General features: G+C 34.8%; 1 protein-coding gene across 1 annotated transcript in view; it reads right to left on the bottom strand.

Annotated features, from left to right (window-relative positions):
• Positions 1-5,347: 5,347 nt before the first annotated feature.
• Positions 5,348-21,035, bottom strand: part of LOC138706695 (thioredoxin domain-containing protein 11) — a 55,965-nt gene continuing 40,277 nt past the window's right edge. Inside the window, exon 11 of the mRNA XM_069836278.1 lies at positions 5,348-20,557. Coding sequence (XP_069692379.1) covers positions 20,029-20,557 — 529 coding nt within the window. The 3' untranslated portion in view covers positions 5,348-20,028. The remainder of the gene's footprint in view (positions 20,558-21,035) is intronic.

The raw sequence follows: 21,035 nt of genomic DNA on the forward strand, positions 1-21,035 counted from the left end.
GTTTATTTTTCGTCCTGTATTGTATCCGCATTTTTGCCAAGCATACATTAACATGTCTTGTAGAAGAGGACAGAACTGATGGTAAACTGAATTGCAATGGATACCTGCACATTGCAGAATTGCTGGAAATGAAACTGCTAACTTTCTTGCCAAAAAAGGATCCAATTTAATTCAGAATACAAATACAAGCCTACCTTTTACATCCATCAAAAGACTAATTAAAAATAAATATAAAATCAAGCAAAACCAAGCACTATGTACCAAAGCCAAAGATAAAAAATGGAGCATTTTAATAAAAAAAACAGAAATTATTCCAGAAATCCCACGTAAATCTGCAGTAGCAAAATTCAGACTGCTTACAGAACACGATTATTTGGCCAAACACTTGAATAAAATAGGAATTTACACAAATCCAAATTGCCCTCTATGCCACAAAGAAGAAGAAATGACTGAAGATCATCTCATAACCTGTGAAGTTCTACCTGATGGATCCACCACAGAGAAATATTGGAGAGCAAGAATGCTAATAGTTTCGTTGCCAAAGCCCGGCATTAGATAACAACAACATTTCTAACAGGGATGGAAGAAAGTTTCCTTGCCTCTAGTGCTCTCTGCAAGTAGGTTATAAGCAAGCTGACAATAACGACATGCAATCCAGATTATTAAAATTGCTGTGTTTTCACAAATATGCAATTCCGAAGCGAGAGACCTTCACCATCGTTTCCAGGAACCTTAAATCAGTGTCTACAATAACACTTTCAGCCAGCTCTACAATGTCCTACTGAAAACCCTTCCTTGTTAGTGTAGTTACGCAATCAACAAAGAATTCTCGACTGTAAGTCGAGCAGATACAGCAAATGAAATTACTCTTGTGATGGTATCTTAAGGGGAGGCCGAGGTGAAATTTTCGAACAAAACTGAAGAAAAAATGAAAATTTGGTGTTTTCCATTTTTATTATCTTTATTTTCATATTCCGATGTTAGTTTTTGATTTTGTGCCCTTTAAAAGTATGAAATGAAAACCAAGATAACTGTATTACCGGTACTATATTAGTCCCATAATAAACTAATACTTATCATTATTTATATACTTTCTCTGAACATATAAATAAAAAGAAATATTGAAAATTTCTTACAATATGGTGCATGGAGCATTTTATATCAAACAATATAAAGTTTTATAAAATTATTAATATTTACAGAACTATTGTACTTCGAAAGTTGAAACTTGGTATGTCCATTACTAATAACATACTTAGTATCCATGATCAATTTCAAACAAATCGGATAAATTTTGTGGATTCTGAAATATTCACCTCTGCCTCCCCTTAAGGGAGGTGTAAGTATTCTTGCATAAAAGTTTCATTATGATGAGATGAATGATTTTCGAGTTATTCAAATTGAAAAAAAAAAAAAAATGTATATTTTCAAAATCTATCTCCTCTTGCAAAAAATAAGTTTCATGTATGACTTATTTTTTTATAGTATCTCTGATATGGTTAGAAAAGAACTAAGTATTCAGAATTTTAAATTTGAATCTATAAATGGAGAGTTTTTTTTTAAATACACAATCATCCTCACACGTTGTAGCCCTTTGAAGAATTGTTACAGTATACCAAAGTTTTCTTTCCATCATTTTTTGAGGACGTCCTAAAAAATTTTTCGTGTTGAATTATAATTCAGGATTGCTTTTGGTATTCTGTTGACATTCGATTTACATGCTGGAGTCTATTGGTTTGATTTTGATGTATGTGATCCAAAACAGGTATCATTTGGAGCTCGTTCAAGACAGCATTTCCTTTCCTGTTCATTTCATATAACTTGCTGCGGTGCATGCATTTCATTTCACTAGCAGTAATGCGTTTATTATATGAACTTCAAACCTTAAATTCTTAGTGACCACTAAAGACAAATTATTTTTTAATTTCAAAAGTATTTAGTTTATATAAAAAATTATACTGTGTTTTGTTAACCATAGAATATACTTATAACTTACTTACTTACAAATGGCTTTTAAGGAACCCGAAGGTTCATTGCCGCCCTCACATAAGCCCGCCAGCGGTCCCTATCCTGAGCAAGATTAATCCAGTCTCTATCATCATACCCCACCTCCCTCAAATCCATTTTAATATTATCCTCCCATCTACGTCTCGGCCTCCCTAAAGGTCTTTTTCCCTCCGGTCTCCCAACTAACACTCTATATGCATTTCTGGATTCGCCCATACGTGCTACATGCCCTGCCCATCTCAAACGTCTGGATTTAATGTTCCTAATTATGTCAGGTGAAGAATATAATGCATGCAGTTCTGTGTTGTGTAACTTTCTCCATTCTCCTGTAACTTCATCCCGCTTAGCCCCAAATATTTTCCTAAGCACCTTATTCTCAAACACCCTGAACCTATGTTCCTCTCTCAGAGTGAGAGTCCAAGTTTCACAACCATATAGAAGAACCGGTAATATAACTGTTTTATAAATTCTAACTTTCAGATTTTTGGACAGCAGACTGGATGATAAGAGCTTCTCAACCGAATAATAACACGCATTTCCCATATTTATTCTGTGTTTAATTTCCTCCCGAGTGTCATTTATATTTGTTACTGTTGCTCCAAGATATTTGAATTTTTCCACCTCTTCGAAGGATAAATCTCCAATTTTTATATTTCCATTTCGTACAATATTCTTGTCACGAGACATAATCATATACTTTGTCTTTTCGGGATTTACTTCCAAACCGATCGCTCTACTTGCTTCAAATAAAATTTCCGTGTTTTCCCTAATCGTTTGTGTATTTTCTCCTAATATATTCACGTCATCCGCATAGACAAGAAGCTGATGTAACCCGTTCAATTCCAAACCCTGCCTGTTATCCTGAACTTTCCTAATGGCATATTCTAGCGCGAAGTTAAAAAGTAAAGGTGATAGTGCATCTCCCTGCTTTAGCCCGCAATGAATGGGAAAAGCATCAGATAGAAACTGACCTATACGGACTCTGCTGTATGTTTCACTGAGACACATTTTAATTAATCGAACTAGTTTCTTGGGAATACCAAATTCAATAAGAATATCATATAATACTTCCCTCTTAACCGAGTCATATGCCTTTTTGAAATCTATGAATAACTGATGTACTGTACCCTTATACTCCCATTTTTTCTCCATTAACCATAGAATATAGTACATGCAAGTAAAAATGTCGGTTCTGGCATGAAATAATAATTGTAAAAGCTTTTACACTTTGAATATGGCGAAGTTTGCTGGAAAAAAAGTTTAAGAATACAGCTTGTAAAGTTTGCATACATTCAAACTCAAGAGTGCAGCCATTTAAATATGACATAATTTTTATGCTTCCAAGTGTCACAGAGCACTGAAACTGTATCTAATGCCTACCCACTTCACTTGCGTGATTCAGGTTCCGCATAGTGCGGATAGATGGCAGGACTGACCCATTTTTCAAGTTGCATACCACTTCAGCGGGTCATGTTATGTATGATGTGTATCTGTGAAGAGTTATATCATGTACTAGGGTGAGTGTAGGGAATGGGTGAGGATAATGGTGAGGAAGGGAGAAGGGGAAACCCGGTGCTGGCATGTAGCCTATTCCTGTTGAATAGCACCAAGGGGCCGCCAGGCTTAACATCCTCATCCAATGGATGAATCACTATGAACAGTGACATATGTCTTCTCTTCATATGCACTGCAGAGAGATTTTGGATTTAACCCAGGCTTACTGGTGCACAATCTAGTGACCAGAAGTTGTGCATCACCATCTCCCCTAGTCCTGAGGTAGAAATTCTACATGAAAATTTCTAATCTCACTGGGAATCGAACCCAGGCCAGCTAGTCTGAAGGCAGACGTGTTAACATGGAGCTAATTCGGAAGACAGAGCACTGAAATTTGCTCAACAAATAAATAAGAGATTGCTGATTCATTTTCCACCACAGATTGCAGCACTGAAACTTGCTCAACAAATAAATAAGATTTTTCTAATTCATTTTTCATCACAGAGTGCAGCACTGAAAGTTACTCAACAAATAAATAAGAGACTGCTGATTCATTTTTCGTCACAGAGAAACTTTACTTGCTTTATTTCCAATATTTATGACACATTTTGTGTTCTTATATACGCTTTTAACGGCTTCTATTGTCTCGGGATTAAATTTTCAAAATGAAAACATAAAACATGCATCTACAAAGGAGAAAAAAACTCGAGTACCCCAACTGATTCCTATCCAAATAAGAATATAAAAAGAAACTACAACAATGAACAAAAAATATACAAACGTTGACTGCATAGAACCACAGTCTACTATATACAGTCACGAAGCTTGAGTTTTGAGGGTGCTAGAAACAATAGACTGTGCCAGTACTATTTCGCATTATCTGTAATGAGGCAATATTAGCGATCCTAGTGGTGAGCAACTATCTAATGTTTGTATATGTACTACGTATTGAGCTTCGTGACTATATATACTAGACTGTGATAGAACTATCATCATCATATTATTCCAGGCACGAAATTAGGCCATTGTTGGCCTGTTTTGGTTCCAGCTATACAGGATCCAATAGACGTTTCTGTGGACGTCCAGGTCGTCATCGTCCTCGAGGGTGGTATTTTAGCATTTCTTGGGTGTCCGGCCAGCTTCCATACGAGAAATGTGTTCAAGCCATCTGTTTCTGTATTCTGTAATTTTTTCTTCTAATGGTTGCATGTTGAGTTCCTGCAGTATATCCTCGTTCCTCTTGTGGCCCAGAAGTGAGTATCCTGCAGTTCGTCGCAGATATTTCATTTCAGCTGCTCTTAATCTGCTGATATCTCTTTGTTTCAGAACCCAAATTTCGCTTCCATAGAGGACAGTTGGTAGTGCAAGGGTTTTATATAGCTTTATTCTAGAATGTTTCTGTACTAAACTTGGTTTTAGGGTATGGTTTAGCAGTCCTAATATTTGTAAAAATTTGTTAATTTTTCTGCTTACATCATTCTCTCCTTCGTATGATATATTACATCCTAAGTATGAAAAAGAATTTATCTGTTCTAAAATCACATTTTCAACAACAATTTTGTTTGAGATTGGGTTTTATACCTTCAAATGCCATTATTTTGTTTTTTTTCTGGTGAAATCTTCATGCCATGTACTTCTATGATTTTATTTAGTTACTGCATAGAACTAAACAGCATTAATCTGATAAGAATTTTTGTTAGAATTTCAGAGGAGATAACAATTGATGTGATTTTCTTCTTTGCAATTATAGATCCATTTCTTTTCAAATCTGAAACATTTGACTGAAGGAAAATAAGGACAAATAAGGGAATAAGGAAAAGGACAGTAGACAAATTTATCACAATAATAAAAATAGTACTTCCAACATTTAATCTGTTAGGACAAATTATTTCCATTCTTTCTAAACACTAATTTATCAGATTACCTACTAAGAAAGGACGATTTGTGGCAAATATTAAACAGTCTAGGAATCTGCTGCATTGAAAAAACATTCATCATTCAGAATATATCTATTTTCGAAACTGATCTGTAACAAAATAGGTATACTTATATTGTTTTGTAATTTGAATAAATACAAAACGTAGTCACCTTCATTAATATTTCAAAGAATTACATACGTAGGAGTGGACAAAGTAATGGAAACAGTAGGTAAATCTTAACAATTCTTTACTAACACAGTGATGAGCCACCACTTGCCTTCAACTCATGTGAAATATATTAAAATAAATTATGAACAGTAGTGGGATACTGAACAATTATGTATAGAACATCAAGTTCCTTTATCTATCTACAACTGAACGTACACCGACAATCCAAGGGGTATACTTACACTTCTACAATCCAACCTAAAAATCACAGAGACTATCACCAACACAATAAAAATTAATACAAAACAAAAGATAATCACAAGCTCCCAACACATACATACATAATGCTAAATTATAAAGTGTTTCCATTATTTTGTTTAACCCTGTATTACATCCAGTGAGCTTCCTCAAATGTAACTCCTCTATCAATTTACGTATATAAACTAAAACAGACAATTTCTGAGTATTTCTTTCTCACCATCCCTATACTTAGTAGGCATTCTGAAATATTACTGCAACACGTGTATATTTAACCATTTTTTTTTCAGATCTTTACACAGCACCTGTCACTCAAAAATAACTCACAACATTGTGTTTGGGATAAGAGGAGCGTAAGTACGAAAATATCCTTAAATATATTTTCTTCAAAATCCCATTCACTCCGGTTACATTTTCATGACTAATGTTTTTGGTCATACATAATAAAATGTATATTACTACTTTCCCATAACAGTTACATGTAAGTTTAAAGTCAAGTTGACATATGTACACTATATACAAAATATTCACATAAAGTATACCTCATAATATTGTTACATATCACAGTTTTTGCCACAGTACGCAAGCATCCCAGAAACAAGTGAACATTAACTAGCAAATGATGGAATGCACGACAGACAGAAAAATAAATGCTTTCTGCGCTATTCTGATACCTGACACTGAAAGTAATGTACAGTGAAACCTCTCATTTACGGACATCGAAGGGACATAACAATCTCTCCGCATCTGGGAGGTGTCCTTCGGGAGGGAGGCTCATCAATCTAACAGTAAATTCATAATATGCATTATGTATCCCTTCACGCTTTAAATTAAATGTATTACTGTAGTTTAATTCTAAATGCAGTATACAGTAGTACAGTAAGTTCTATGGAACTTTGAACTACGTAGATAAGACCAAAAAACGAAAATACAGTACTGTGTCATGCAATTTTATTCTAAGTCTACAGTTATGCAGTACTGTAATTTACAGTTGTCAACTTAACCTTTACGTTCAGGTGCCATGTCTCTCGAAACAGAACAACTGATTGAAGTGAAGAGAATAATCCTACTAACCCTATCATGTGTCGAATACAATTTCACGATCGCGGAAACCTTGGAGCCATCAGACAGGTTAAATTTTATGACTTTATTTATCCACCCGCTTCCAGCTAACAAGGGGTAGCCAGCTGGGCTAGAGGTAGCCTACGAGACCCTTATGTTATGTTTCATGTTAAGGAATTTCTGTATTAAATTTTCCATTTTTGTAACACATTAGGTCTTCAAATCCAAGTTCTGTCCGCAGTCAGGAGGTAAAGCAAGCTTTAGGACTGTCAAACAGCTGTCCGTGTCTGAAGGTGTCCGTAAATGAGAGTTAAATCTATCATTATTTCTATATCATTTCAGTTGGGACATAAAAATCTGTCCGTATACGAGGAGTGTCCGTATTTTGGGGGCGTCGGTAAGGAGAGGTTTCACTGTATTACACAATATAATATGTGTGTCATACATAGGTTGATTTTTTAGTTCTGGCAATTATTTTTTTTTTCTCGATTCATAGCATACTTACATGGTTCTAACTTTTACAAGCCTGCGATGTAGTCACCAAGGTTGCATACAACATGTTCCCAGCAATGCGGAAGCAGTTGGATCCTGCTGGCACTGCCTAATCAGTCGATGGTGCGAATAGAGTGGTCAGTTGCCTGTAAAATGTCTTTAACTGTTCAGAAGCAAATCCCGTGAAGTGAGTCCTTCATCTTAGGGAATAGATTGAAGTCGCAAGGACTTAGATCCAAAGAATATGGCGGGTGATAGAGCACTTCCCAGCCTCAGCGATTGAATAATTCGAACACAAATCCTGCTGTATGCACCCTAGCGTTGTCATGCAGAACAATGGGTGGGTTATCCATAAAGTGTCGACATTTTCTTCTTAGAGCTGCTCGCAGATTGTTTTGCAAAAACGAACAGTAGTATTCCGTATTAATGTTCTGCCTTGGGAGAATGGTATGCTTTAAGATCATACCATCCCAATCATAGGCAAGAATCAGCATAGCCTTCACATTGGTGGGAGTCTGGCACACCACAAGCCTCTTGCAGTCCTTGATGACACTGTCCTGCCGTGCTACATCTAAAGGCGTGTCTCCACTATTAAACATTTAACAACAACATGTTAAATGTTAAATTGTTTACTGTTAACATCCCAACATGTTGATTGAACATGTTAATGCTAATTTCATTTAACACTTTGTCCACACTGTTAAACATGTTAAACTTGACTTTCTTTGCGTAGCCCACCATAAACAGCCTATGAGATTTTAATGTAGATAGTGTTTTATTTTCAAACCTTGGACAATGGACTCAGATGATTATCTGACTTTTGTAATTGTCTCTATTGCTTGTTACAAGGCTTTGAAAAGGAAGAAAATGAGAATGTGGATGCGGCACTATCTTAGTTTTTATTTTTATTTTATTGGGTTATTTTACGACGCTGTATCAACATCTAGGTTATTTAGCGTCTGAATGATATGAAGGTAATAATGCCGGTGAGATGAGTCCAGGGTCCAGCACCGAAAGTTACCCAGCATTTGCTCGTATTGGGTTGAGGGAAAACCCCGGAAAAAACCTCAACCAGGTAACTTGCCCCGACCGGGATTCGAACCCGGGCCACCTGGTTTCGCGGCCAGACACACTGACCGTTACTCCACAGGTGTGGACAGTATCTTAGTAAAAGACACAATGCAGGATACATTCTAAACGAGCTTAAAGTTGAATACAGTATCGATTTGGATTAAAAAACTTGCTGAGAATGTCAGAACACGATTTTAATATAGTGCTGCAAAAATACTTTCTGTTACATGAAAGAAATACACAATTTAAGAGCAGCCATTTCATCTCAATTAAAAAAATTACAGTGTGATTGATTATCATAGGACCTACAACATGTCCGAAGTTTTACGAACATTAACATATATCACCAAATATGAGCATTACTGACGTCAACATAGCATTAATGTTTAGCATACGACGAGAGTGCGAAAACTCTCTATTGTATTCTCGAGAACAGTTAAATAATAATTCCAGTTCTCTAAAACAGTCGGCCTTCTTAGTTTTGCCCGTGTATTCTTTTGCAGACACATCCCACAAACAAGGCCTTTCCATCAGCGCATTAATTTTATTCTAATGTATTTTCTTTCGTCCACTCCATTACTTCGAACAACTTACAGCCAACACCAAGGACCAATGATAGTATAAAAATGATCAAGATACACGCCACAAAATCGGAACTTATATTTGTTGCTATAGAAACTGTACGAACTTTGCCGAACTGTACCGATGCTGCACGAGCAAATGAATTGACTTGACATGTTTTACATTTCTGCTGGAAAACACGCCAACATGTTAAAAGTGTTAAATTCAACACACTTAGTTAACATGTTATATTTAACATGTTGTTCTTAAATGTTTAATAGTGGAGATGCGCCTTAACACATTGAATTTTAAACCAACTTCTCTGTTTCTCCTTCGAAAACATTGTGACTATATTCTGTGACCGTTTGCTCACAACTGCTCGTCTTATTGTCACTGTGAATGGACATGAAGAGGGGAGGGCGAGTTCATTAGCTCTGAGGAAGGGGAGGCATGTAAGCAACCTGTGGTATAAACGATATTGCCTGGCTCCTTTGCACGGCATCACTGCAGCATAGTTGCCACCACTAAAAAATCAACCCATGTAGAATAAACAACTTAAAATATTATATATGGCTAAGGAACAGTCAGTTTAATCTGGTCAAGTATTGAAAATCATTTCAGCGACTAGATTTAACAACAAAATTAATTCTGATATGTATTACACTGTTAAAGTGGAGCTTAACAAATTGTCCACGAGGCAAATTAGAAGAGACCAAGGAAATGAATTGCTTTGTATATAAAAGGAGAGATAAACTGGTTACAAATATTCTATTACTTCGTATTCACTAATGTTCTCATACATTATAGTCCAGTTATTTCTCAGTCTCAAAATACAATTGAGTTCATAATTTTCAAAATAAAGTGTAAAAAAAAAATACACACATATATACGTGTGTCACATGACTCAACCATCACCATATTGCAGTTCAAGCGTTTAAACAAGTACCCCAGAGGAACCCAGCCACAATTACAAGCAAACTGCATTATTGCTTGGAATACGAATATTATCAAACCAGTGGAGTCCAAAACGATCGCAATGCGAAATTAACATATTTGGAGACAATGATGAAAACTCAATATAAATTAACATTCATTTGCCCTTATTTAACACTGATGATGATTTAACTTCAATTTATTTTTAGTAATGCATTCCACAAACTAACAAGTTTCAAATGAGATTGCTGTGACACAAAAACACAGGTGAGGAAGTGTACTACGTAACTTGTTATCAGAGGCTTTTGAGACTTTGACTACCCAAAAAATTTGAGTTATTATACTTAGTAAGAATAGGCCTATAAGTTCGTAATAACGATGTATCGTAACACTTGGTTGCACTCTGATCCTTCCATATATTAAGTTCACTGCTGGCAGTCATTCCAGCATGGAGAGAGGAGAGCGAGCCATGAGGCTTGTGGGAAAAGCCTCTAAAGGCATGACTACGACCTTCCCGTATATGGGAGAGAGAACTGTCAATACCGTTCTAGTTTTGTATAGATTGTAGTGTACTAAGTTCTCAGGACTCAGGAGGATAAGAAATATCTTTGGCTAACAGGGTGTTCTGAGAGTAATAAGTTATATATTATTATACATGTATTCTGTTTGGGGGTGAAAATGAGTGGTCATCATCTTCGTGTGGGGTCTGAATCACATAAAAATTGAGGGAAAGAAGACAGAGGACGGACACTGGAAAGTTTTCTTTTCTCAATCGTACTATCTGGGACTGGAATGCTTTACCTGCAGACTTACTAAAGGCTTTACCAACAACCAAAAACGTATTTAAAAATAGGCTTAAGGACTTTACTAATAGACGGTAATTATACACAGTATGTAAAGGATGTAAATGATATTTTGTTATTGAAGTGTTGTATCAGTGAAGAATTATGTTGTGTCAGTGAAGTGTGTTGTGTCAGTGAAACGTGTTCCTGTCAGGGAAGCTTTATAGTTTATAGTGGCAGTGCAAAGTATTTGAACAATGAAATGTTTTTGAAGTGTTAGTGAAATCAGGATAGAATCAGTGAAATGTGTCGTAGTTCCAGTGCAGTGAGTGAGTTGACAGCGAAATGAGTGTAATGTGGAAAGGTACTTGTGCAGATATGAACATATCATACTCGTGGGTTTTAGTTCGAACTTAGATTTAAGGTACAAATTAGATTTATTTTAAATATTATTTTAAGTGATCGTGCTTCATTTAATTTAGGATATTCCCTATTATTATATTATTATTATTATTATTATTATTATTATTATTATTATTATTATTATTATTATTATTATAAATTATTGTTAGTATTAATTATTTGTATTAATTATTAGTATTATTATTAACTGTATTTTTAATTAATAAGTTTATTATTGTCATTATTGAGTGTAATCAGTTACCACTGCCACCGGGTATATACCCATTGCAGTGTCAATAAATACATACATACATACAAAAAATTTTGACAGAAAAGCCGAGAAATATCTACTGTATAAAAAGATACAAGGTAAGCAGATTTTTTCAGCCTATCCAGTATTTACATCTTAGATTCTCCACTGCTTGTCATTAATGAAATAAAAAAGCCTCCATCCTTCCTGTTCTTCATTCTCAGAACTAAATGTTAGCATGACTTCTAAGGTTCATTTAGACAACATGAATTTGAATACATTAAAAGTATTTCAAAAGTTAATGGCAAGAAAAAAAATTTTTCTCTTCACATATTAGGCATAAGGACCTTTACATTCTCAACAGATCATAAAACGAGGTTCAATATTTATAACTAGAGTTCAGATCTTACTTGATAAAAATTTCACTATGAATATAAATGCATACTTTGAAGTAAAATATTTTTTATTCTTATTTCACTATTCTGAAAGACAATGCATTAGCCTACCTATATTGTTATTATTTCGCCTCATAAATTTAGGATTATTAACATAACATTTTGTTTCACAGCTATGACTATTACAAATAAAAGCTGTGATCCTCACGACAGAATGCCATTTTAAACAATAAAATAAACTAACATATTTGCTAGCAATTTTGTGTAGAGAACAGTTCGATGGGCCAGTTCGAAAGGGAAACAACTCAAAATTTACAGTTTTAAGAATAATGAATTTTAAAGCTTCATATTGCTGTGAAAAATGCAATTAATACACTCTAATTTGAAACTTATAGTATATTTAGAACATCATTAACAGAATTTGGAGATTCTTTGATTATCATACCAACTTATTAATTATATTATAATTATAATTAATATTATTAATAAAAATTAATTATAATTGATTGAATTAAATTAGCTCATAAATTAAGTTACTGCTTTACCTTATGGGTTTATCTAAATTTAAATAAATATGTAGTCAACTAGTCGTTAACTTAACTGAAGAATATTGCTGGAGAACCTTTTAAGTGTAGTGTAAATATTCGTAATTTAAATATGTATTGTATTGATTAAGGCTGGTTGAGTGGAAGAGAAGGCCTTATGGCCTTAACTCTGCCAGCGAAAATAAAACATTATTATTATTATTATTATTATTATTAACTTAAAGCTTTAAAATGCAGGTTTCTCAAAAAGTGAAAAAATGCAATATAAGAAATTAATTTTTTACGTTGATATAACATAGAAAGGATTTCTATATTAATAGGAAACGTCCTGTGCTGACCTGCTATGGCACTAAAATCGTCCTCCAGTGGCTTAAGGAGGGAAAGCCGGTGATCAACAAGATCTCCCAACTAGGTCCAGTGGACCCATCGACCAACAGCAGGTGTGGTCCTCCAGACATTCTGGAGGTTGTGTGTGGATGAAGTAGCCACCAAAACGTTAAAATATGGTGTTCACTTAAATCGGTTACAACTTGCCATTTAACAAATATCTTGGAAAAATATTGGAGTGCAAGAGGCCAAATGACTTTATTGTCAAACGCATTAGAAAACAACAAACAACAATTGTATATCTGCAGTGCTCGGGAAAAGTGACATAAGTCAGTTTCCACAAACCTTTTTTGATAATTTATTGACAACTTACGGAACATCTGCTCGCTTGGAAAAAGAGACATAAGTATTCCTCCCAATTACAATAATTCATACAGAAAAAAATAAAATCGACATAAACCAGTGTAACATCACATATTCATTTGTATGAGGTCTCGCCCACCTCATTGAATATTACACGGCTACTATGAAGTAGCCAATATGTATTATTACTATTTAATACGAGAAAAATTCGTACCGGCACCGGGAATCGAACCCAGGACCTCTCAGCTCTGCGCACTGAGCGCTCTTTCCAACTGAGCTATGCCGGGACATGATCCACGGCGCCGGCCGAACCCCTCTCGTAATGCTTTTTTCTCGTATTAAATAGTAATAATACACATTGGCTACTTCATAGTAGCCGTGTAATATTCAATGAGGTGGGCGAGACCTCATACAAATGAATATCTGATGTATTAACTGTTAGCAGTTATCACAAACTGATGTTGAACATGACCACAAAGTCATTTAAAATGCGCTCCTGCATGTATGACTTACATTGTCTAAAGTGCAGGTAGTAAGGCCGTAAAAAGCATTACGAGAGGAGTTCGGCTGGCGTCGTGAATCGTGTCCCGGCATAGCTCAGTTGGAAAGAGCGCTCAGCGCGCAGAGCTGAGAGGTCCTGGGTTCGATTCCTGGTGCCGGTACGAATTTTTCTCGTATTAAGTAGCAATAATACACATTGGCTACTTCATAGTAGCCGTGTAATATTCAATGAGGTGGGTGAGACCTCATACAAAATGAATATGTAATGTATTAACTGTTAGCAGTTGTCACAAACTGATATTGAATATGGCCACGAAGTCATTTAAAATGCGCTCCTGCATGTATGACTTACATTGTCTAAAGTGCAGGTAGTAAGGCCGTAAAAGCATTACGAGAGGAGTTCGGCTGGCGCCGTGGATCGTGTCCCGGCATAGCTCAGTTGGAAAGAGCGCTCGGCGCGCAGAGCTGAGAGGTTCTGGGTTCGATTCCTGGTGCCGGTACGAATTTTTCTCGTATTAAGTAGTAATAATACACATTGGCTACTTCATAGTAGCCGTGTAATATTCAATGAGGTGGGCGAGACCTCATACAAAATGAATATGTAATGTATTAACTGTTAGCAGTTGTCACAAACTGATATTGAATATGGCCACGAAGTCATTTAAAATGCGCTCCTGCATATACGACTTACATTGTCTAAAGTGCAGGTAGTAAGGCCGTAAAAGCATTACGAGAGGAGTTCGGCTGGCGCCGTGGATCGTGTCCCGGCATAGCTCAGTTGGAAAGAGCGCTCAGCGCGCAGAGCTGAGAGGTCCTGGGTTCGATTCCTGGTGCCGGTACGAATTCTTCTCGTATTAAATAGTAATAAAACCAGTGTAAGTTGTCAATAACTTATCAAAAAAGCTTTGTGGAAACAGACCTATGTTATTTTTTCCAGGCACTACAGATATGTAGGCTATATATATAATAATGCAGTTTGTTTGTAAATGTGTCACGTGTGCATTAAGATGCTAATACAAGGAAGTACAACAAGACTGAATATTATTACAACTTCCTATATCACAGGAAGACACAGCAGGAATGACTAATCAGAAGACATCACAAGTATGCCCCAGTTAATCGTTCCAAAGAGAAACCCGCAATTTGCAGTAGAATTATATTCGAGTGTGGCTTGCAAGGAGTAGAGACATGCATTCCATAACCTCTCACACTCTCTCCTCCTCACGATGAAACCGTTTTTAACATACAAGGCTCTGGAGACTGAGTCACAGCATGCTGACATGCCAGGTATGCATAAGCATCTCCTAAGTGGTGAAGAGGGGATACGGTCGATGGAGTTGTCACTTTTGTTTATATAAGACATTGCACCTGGCATCAATTCAATCCGCAGAAGAGTGATAAACATAAACACATGTAGGCTCATGTTGGGAAATACTAAAATGTTTTGATTAAATATAGTGCTAGCAAATCCTTACTATAATAATACCAGACAGCTAGCAGTTTTACGTGCGAACGGCAATGGTGCTGCTACCTACCTGCCGGGATGGAGATACTCACAAAACAAGCTATAATCAACTGCAATGTATATTGTTGCTGGGCTAGTTAATTTGTTAATAGTTTTATGAATTAGTACTAGTGTTAAAATGTCAGGGTGTATATGTGCTGTTTATAATTGTGACAATTGCAGCATTACAAATTGCTCCTAATCGTACTTTCGATTTCCGACAGTTCATAAAACGTAAGTCAACAACATTCTTTAGTAGGCCTAATTCCTTCGTCTTTGTGTTGATAGAAAAATACAAATTAGTTTTTTTATTTAGACCTAATAAATAAATAGAAGTTAAAATGTATTGGATTTTAAGGTTTTATCAAATTAAGTTTTATTGTTGTCCACATGCCTTTACTAATTATTACAAGCATCAGATTACTATCAATTTTATCTTTGCAGTTGTCAGCAATGCGTATATAAAACATTACTGTAAATTCATTCCTAATATCAGATTGATTTTGTCTCGGTAAACCAAAGAAAAAATATGTAACAATTAATTATGGAAAGTAATATGAAGTATGCAATATTTCTCATAATATGCAGCTTTGATATAAGATAATAATTTTACATTAAATATTATCCAACATTTCTTAAGTGTTTCATATATAATTCCACATTAGTAACTCACGTTTTAAACAATAGTCCGAATCTCGCTATGTTAATATTTGTATATGTGGACGTAATTCCATCCCTCTGCACTAGATGTCAGGTCCGCGATTTTTCGCACTCACGCCAATGCTGCTAGTATACAGCTGTCCGGTATTATTATAGTAAGGTATTTGGTGCTAGTTTATAGTCCATATTGTTAAAGGCGATTAATTTATAATAATTTACCTCTCTTTACCGATTTCTATAAAATCTTAATAATCGAATGTCATGGAATATGTGAAAGAGTAGACTGAACACATCACTGGTCACCAGTTACAAGTAATGGTTTGAGACTCAAAACGGAAGATTTGTGTCCTGTACACTATGGGCTATACTATGGCTTTTGATTGTAATGTTCGAATTCATTCCAGTTTTGTTCCGATAACCATATCCCTTGTTAACAATAGTTATATTCCTTAATTTTATAAATTGGCCAAGATAAGCTGGGATTTGCAGCAACAGAAAAACTTCTACATTACGACTGATGATGGCAGTACTCTTAGAATCTGGCATGTAATCTTTAATGAAAAGGGCTAGGATTTTTATGAAATTGCATTTTTTTTCTAGTAAGCCAGAAACATAGCTGCTTTAGTATTTATATGTTATGTGATAAACTGAGTGTTTTAAGACGTATTTGTTAGGGCATTTTTTTGCCTGTTTCGGCTCATAAGAGTATCTCTTGTTTTATTCGGTCATTTTTGAGGCATTTTCATTTAATTTTGGCCATAAATCCCCATCATTAATGTAAAATAATGTTTATATCCTTTGATATTTTCTCTACATATTTTGTCCATTAATACCCATTATTTTGTATAATATTTTAATCGTTTTTCCACACAAATATTGCCATTTTAACGTAGTACACCCCATGTAATGGATCAGTCCAACCACCCCTTCAATATAGACTCCTCTATACCTGCTAGTTCCGGATAAGAGTGGCCTTGTGGTAGACTACATGGAACTGCATCAGGTAAAGTAATTAATTAAAGTGTACTACTTAGAAAAATTATGTAAAATTAAATAAACTTGAATATTAGTACTAGAGTTTAATTCAATTACTAGTCTAAATATTAAGTAGTACAAAACCTCTTTTCCTACTAAACCAATTATGTAAGATCAATTTTTAGGGCATTTTTAAGGGCATTCTTGAAAAATTTTCAGGTCATAAATGCATTGTTTTTAGAACATTTTTTCATGATTTATAGGTCATCAAAATCCTAGCCCTATTAATGAAAGTCTCTGTGAATGGCAGGGCATTCCAACTTCTGCAATTGCTAAGAGTCATCCAAACACAAAAATCACACTGTGACAAAATCGCTATTAACTATCACAGCGATTTTTCTGGAACTGTCACAGTTCAGAGTTGTGATGGAAAAATGCTGTCACACCTTGGGTGACCAGATTCACATCAATTAATAAAGAGGACACAAAGCTTACCAAGGACATTGTTCGAAAAAAAGAGGACAAAAAAATATATATTTAGATTTTGGCTTAGGCCTATATTATACTTTAAATTACGGCACTATCTATGTTATTACTGTACAAAATATTTACAGTACACATTTAGGCTTATATCATATTAAAAGTGTGTTAATATCTATTTTATTACAAAATAATTATGAAAAAACTTAATAATATTGATTTTACACTTAGCTAAATATGAAAGTCATGGGAACTATAATAAAATTATTAAAGAGAACAGAAAATATTTATTTAGATTTACATTCGCACCTCGATTTACTAGCTACCGCTGAGCAACGACCATAACAAGGAAGAGCAAAGGGAGTTATGATCGTTGGCAAAGAATATATTCCGTCGATGCTGCTGTGAACTACAGGAAAATTACTTGAAAAGGCGTCAAACGAGATAATTTCAAAATATCAGGCATACAAGTTATGAAATCAATCTTCTTAATGTATCCAGCTGTTTGCTGACAACATAAAGTCCACTATAGTCCACTGTAGTCTATTCAGTTGTTTTTCACGAGAAATGAGGGGTATTTTGATCGGTGTTCATTATAGATGCCTGTTGCTAGTAGCCAGAGGTGGGGTGTAGTCAATATATACTGCAGGGCTGTGTCTTCTGCAACTGGTACTGATGATTTTAATTTACTTCTTTTGTGGTTTATGGATGGACAGTATAGAAGAATGTATTCCAGATCTTCATCATGATTATTACACCACAGACAAGTAGGATTATCAGAAATGTGAAATCGGTGTAGGTACAATTGAGTGACAATGTGACCTGTTCTGGCTCTTGTTAAAAATGTTTGAACATGTCTGGGCAAGTTTTTGTACATTTCCAGGTCATTTGGTTTCTTTTGTACAGACTGTAAAATTTTTCCTTTGTCAGAAGAGAGCACAGGATAGAGATATCACTTGAAGAGGTCTTGGTTGCAAATATGTTGCCAATCTGTACTAATAATAAATCTGTAGCCGAAATTTTTCTGGTAATTTTCGATTTTCCAAAAATAATTGGTCCTAACATATATAATTAACCACCCTGAAACCGAAAATCGCTTTTTTGAAATTTTTGTTTGTATGTCTGTCTGTCTGTCTGTATGTTTGTTACCTTTTCACACGATAATGGCTGAACGGATTTCGATTAAAATTGGAATATAAATTAAGTTCGTTGTAACTTAGATTTTAGGCTATATGGCATTCAAAATACATTATTTAAAAGGGGGGTTATAAGGGGGCCTGAATTAAATAAATCGAAATATCTCGCTTATTATTGATTTTTATGAAAAACGTTACATGACAAAAGTTTCTTTAAAAATAATTTGCGATAAGTTTTATTCCTTGAAAAATTTTGATAGGACTGATATTTAATGAGATAAATGGGTTTTAAAATTAAAATAACTGCCATGTAAGGCCGTGTAATGAATTAAAAAACAAATGACTTCGTCTATAAGGGGCCTTGGACAGCAACAATCGAAAGCTATGAAAGATAGCCTACAGAGAATGTTTCCGTGTTTGTATGAAGTAATATCGGAAGCTAAATTAACCGATTTGTATAATTAATTATTATTTCACCATTGGAAAGTGTAGTTTCTCTAGATGGACATAATGCTATAGTGTTATTACAGTAACTTCTGATATGATATGATATGATATGATATAATATAATATAATATAATATAATATAATATAATATAATATAATATAATATAATATAATATAATATGTAATATTATATACTATAATTTAAGTTATTTGAAAGGTTCAGGACCATAGTGGGCCAAGCGCCATTTACTGAATACGCAGAAAACAAGGGTTAAAATTAAGTTATTACCATAATTCAATGGAAACCTATAACAAGTAAAATAAAATATACGCATTAAATCTAAATGATGTGAATCTTCATTAAACTATGGTTGCATGTAATAAAATTAAGAAACATGTTAAAGGAATTGTCATTGCACCAAATGAGTGTCTCTGGACCAAAATGATCGCATTTTAATGATTTGGATGCAATTTAAATTAAGTAACATATTAAACGATTTATCCTTCTATCAAATACGAGTGTTCCCTGGATCAAATGTCCTATTTTAATTATGTAATTACTTTATATTTATTTCTAAAGGTGCAGCAGAGCGCACGGGTACTGCTAGTATGTTATAAATATGTTACAAGTTATGAAAAGGAGGACATTTCTTGATTTTTTTAAAATCCGCCCGGACCCTGGACAAAGGCCTAAAAAGGAGGACATGTCCGGACAAAAGAGGACATCTGGTCACCCTAGTCACACGTCACCTCTACTAATCATTAAGTCAAATTGTCCTCTCTAAAGTAATATGCTGAAAATGTGGATTATTGAACTGTGCTGTCTTAAATATTGCCCACAGTGCACAAGGATTTATTATTATTATTATTATTATTATTATTATTATTATTATTATTATTATTATTATTATTGGTACTACTATTATTATCAGCATCATCGACATTTTATTTTTTAAAACATTGGGTTAGCTGTACAGATAATACTTGTAAATGTAATTAACTTATCATGAAGGGCATCTTGGCATGCTTTGTTGGACCTTATGAATGGATCTTACTGTATGGACTGTCTTCCAAATTGCGGCTTTCTCTTCCAGATTCTTACACTAGCAAAGCTTTACAAAAAACAATCTGCGTGATACTCGTTATGGATTAGCATGCTTAATGAAGCACTTTGGATATACTAATTCAACACATCACCAATGATGACCACAGGCTCTAAAATACATAGTATCAAATATTGAATATTGCTCGATATCATACTCGCGTTATCAACAAGGTTAATAAAAATGATATCCATCACAATTCGTCTCTAACAAACGCAGAATCTGATGCAGGAACCATCACCTCGAGTGACTCATGGAAGTATATATTTTTAACGCTGTTGTGGTATCTTTCGTAGCTGTCTTGGATAGCAGCATACTCTCTGCTGTCCTCAAGAAGTCTATCTACTGACCCCAAGATAAGATGAATCTCCTTTAGATGTTGTAGCCTATAAAGATGTTTTTTCAATTGTTTATGAGCTTCAGTGCGATAAACACGCAGCTGTGAGACGTCGAGTGAGGACGAGGCTTCGAAGATATGCCACCTTGTCTTTGTGGACCTGAACTGCTTTAACGTATTGGATATTGCAGTCAGGCTCTCCCGTCGCACACGAGCTATGCAGTCCCTTGCAGACTCAGAGTCCTGTTGAGTTCCCCAGCCTGCACACAGTCCTATCATTCCTCGGAGACTTCCTTCTTCTGGATCCAGGTTCGATAATACAAAATTTACCATATTTGGAACTGTTATTGGAAGATTTCGAGGAAAGACTCTGCTCTCTGATTTCCTGTATATAAATAAAAAATATATTAAACAAGAAATGTCACTGCGTATTATATGAAAAAATATATCATGCTTCAAGTTGAAAGAGCTTACATTTTCCCCTTCCCCACAGGCACATACCCAAATATCATTTGTCTACTCCTTGCCACAATTTCCTATGGACAGATTTAAATCTGGTTGCTGGGAACAAATTTTTTTTAAGGGTATATGTACGTGACGACCACAAATAATATCAGAAAATGCAGGCTCTAAATTTCTAAAATTTTACAAGAAAATGAACTCACAAGTGGACAAAGATTACAATGTACCATAACAAGACTTGTTAGAACTTAAATAGCTGATGAAAGTATAAAAAAAAGTTTATTTATTTATTTATTTTGTTTTTCATAAATGTATATTATTTTTGGGAGTGTTTTTGTAAGTAATTTTGTGAGGTTGTTATTGATATGCTGATAAATTATTTGTAATGATATTTCATAATA

This window comes from Periplaneta americana, chromosome 9 (genome assembly GCF_040183065.1).
Source record: "Periplaneta americana isolate PAMFEO1 chromosome 9, P.americana_PAMFEO1_priV1, whole genome shotgun sequence".
Taxonomy (NCBI): Eukaryota; Metazoa; Arthropoda; class Insecta; order Blattodea; family Blattidae; genus Periplaneta; species Periplaneta americana.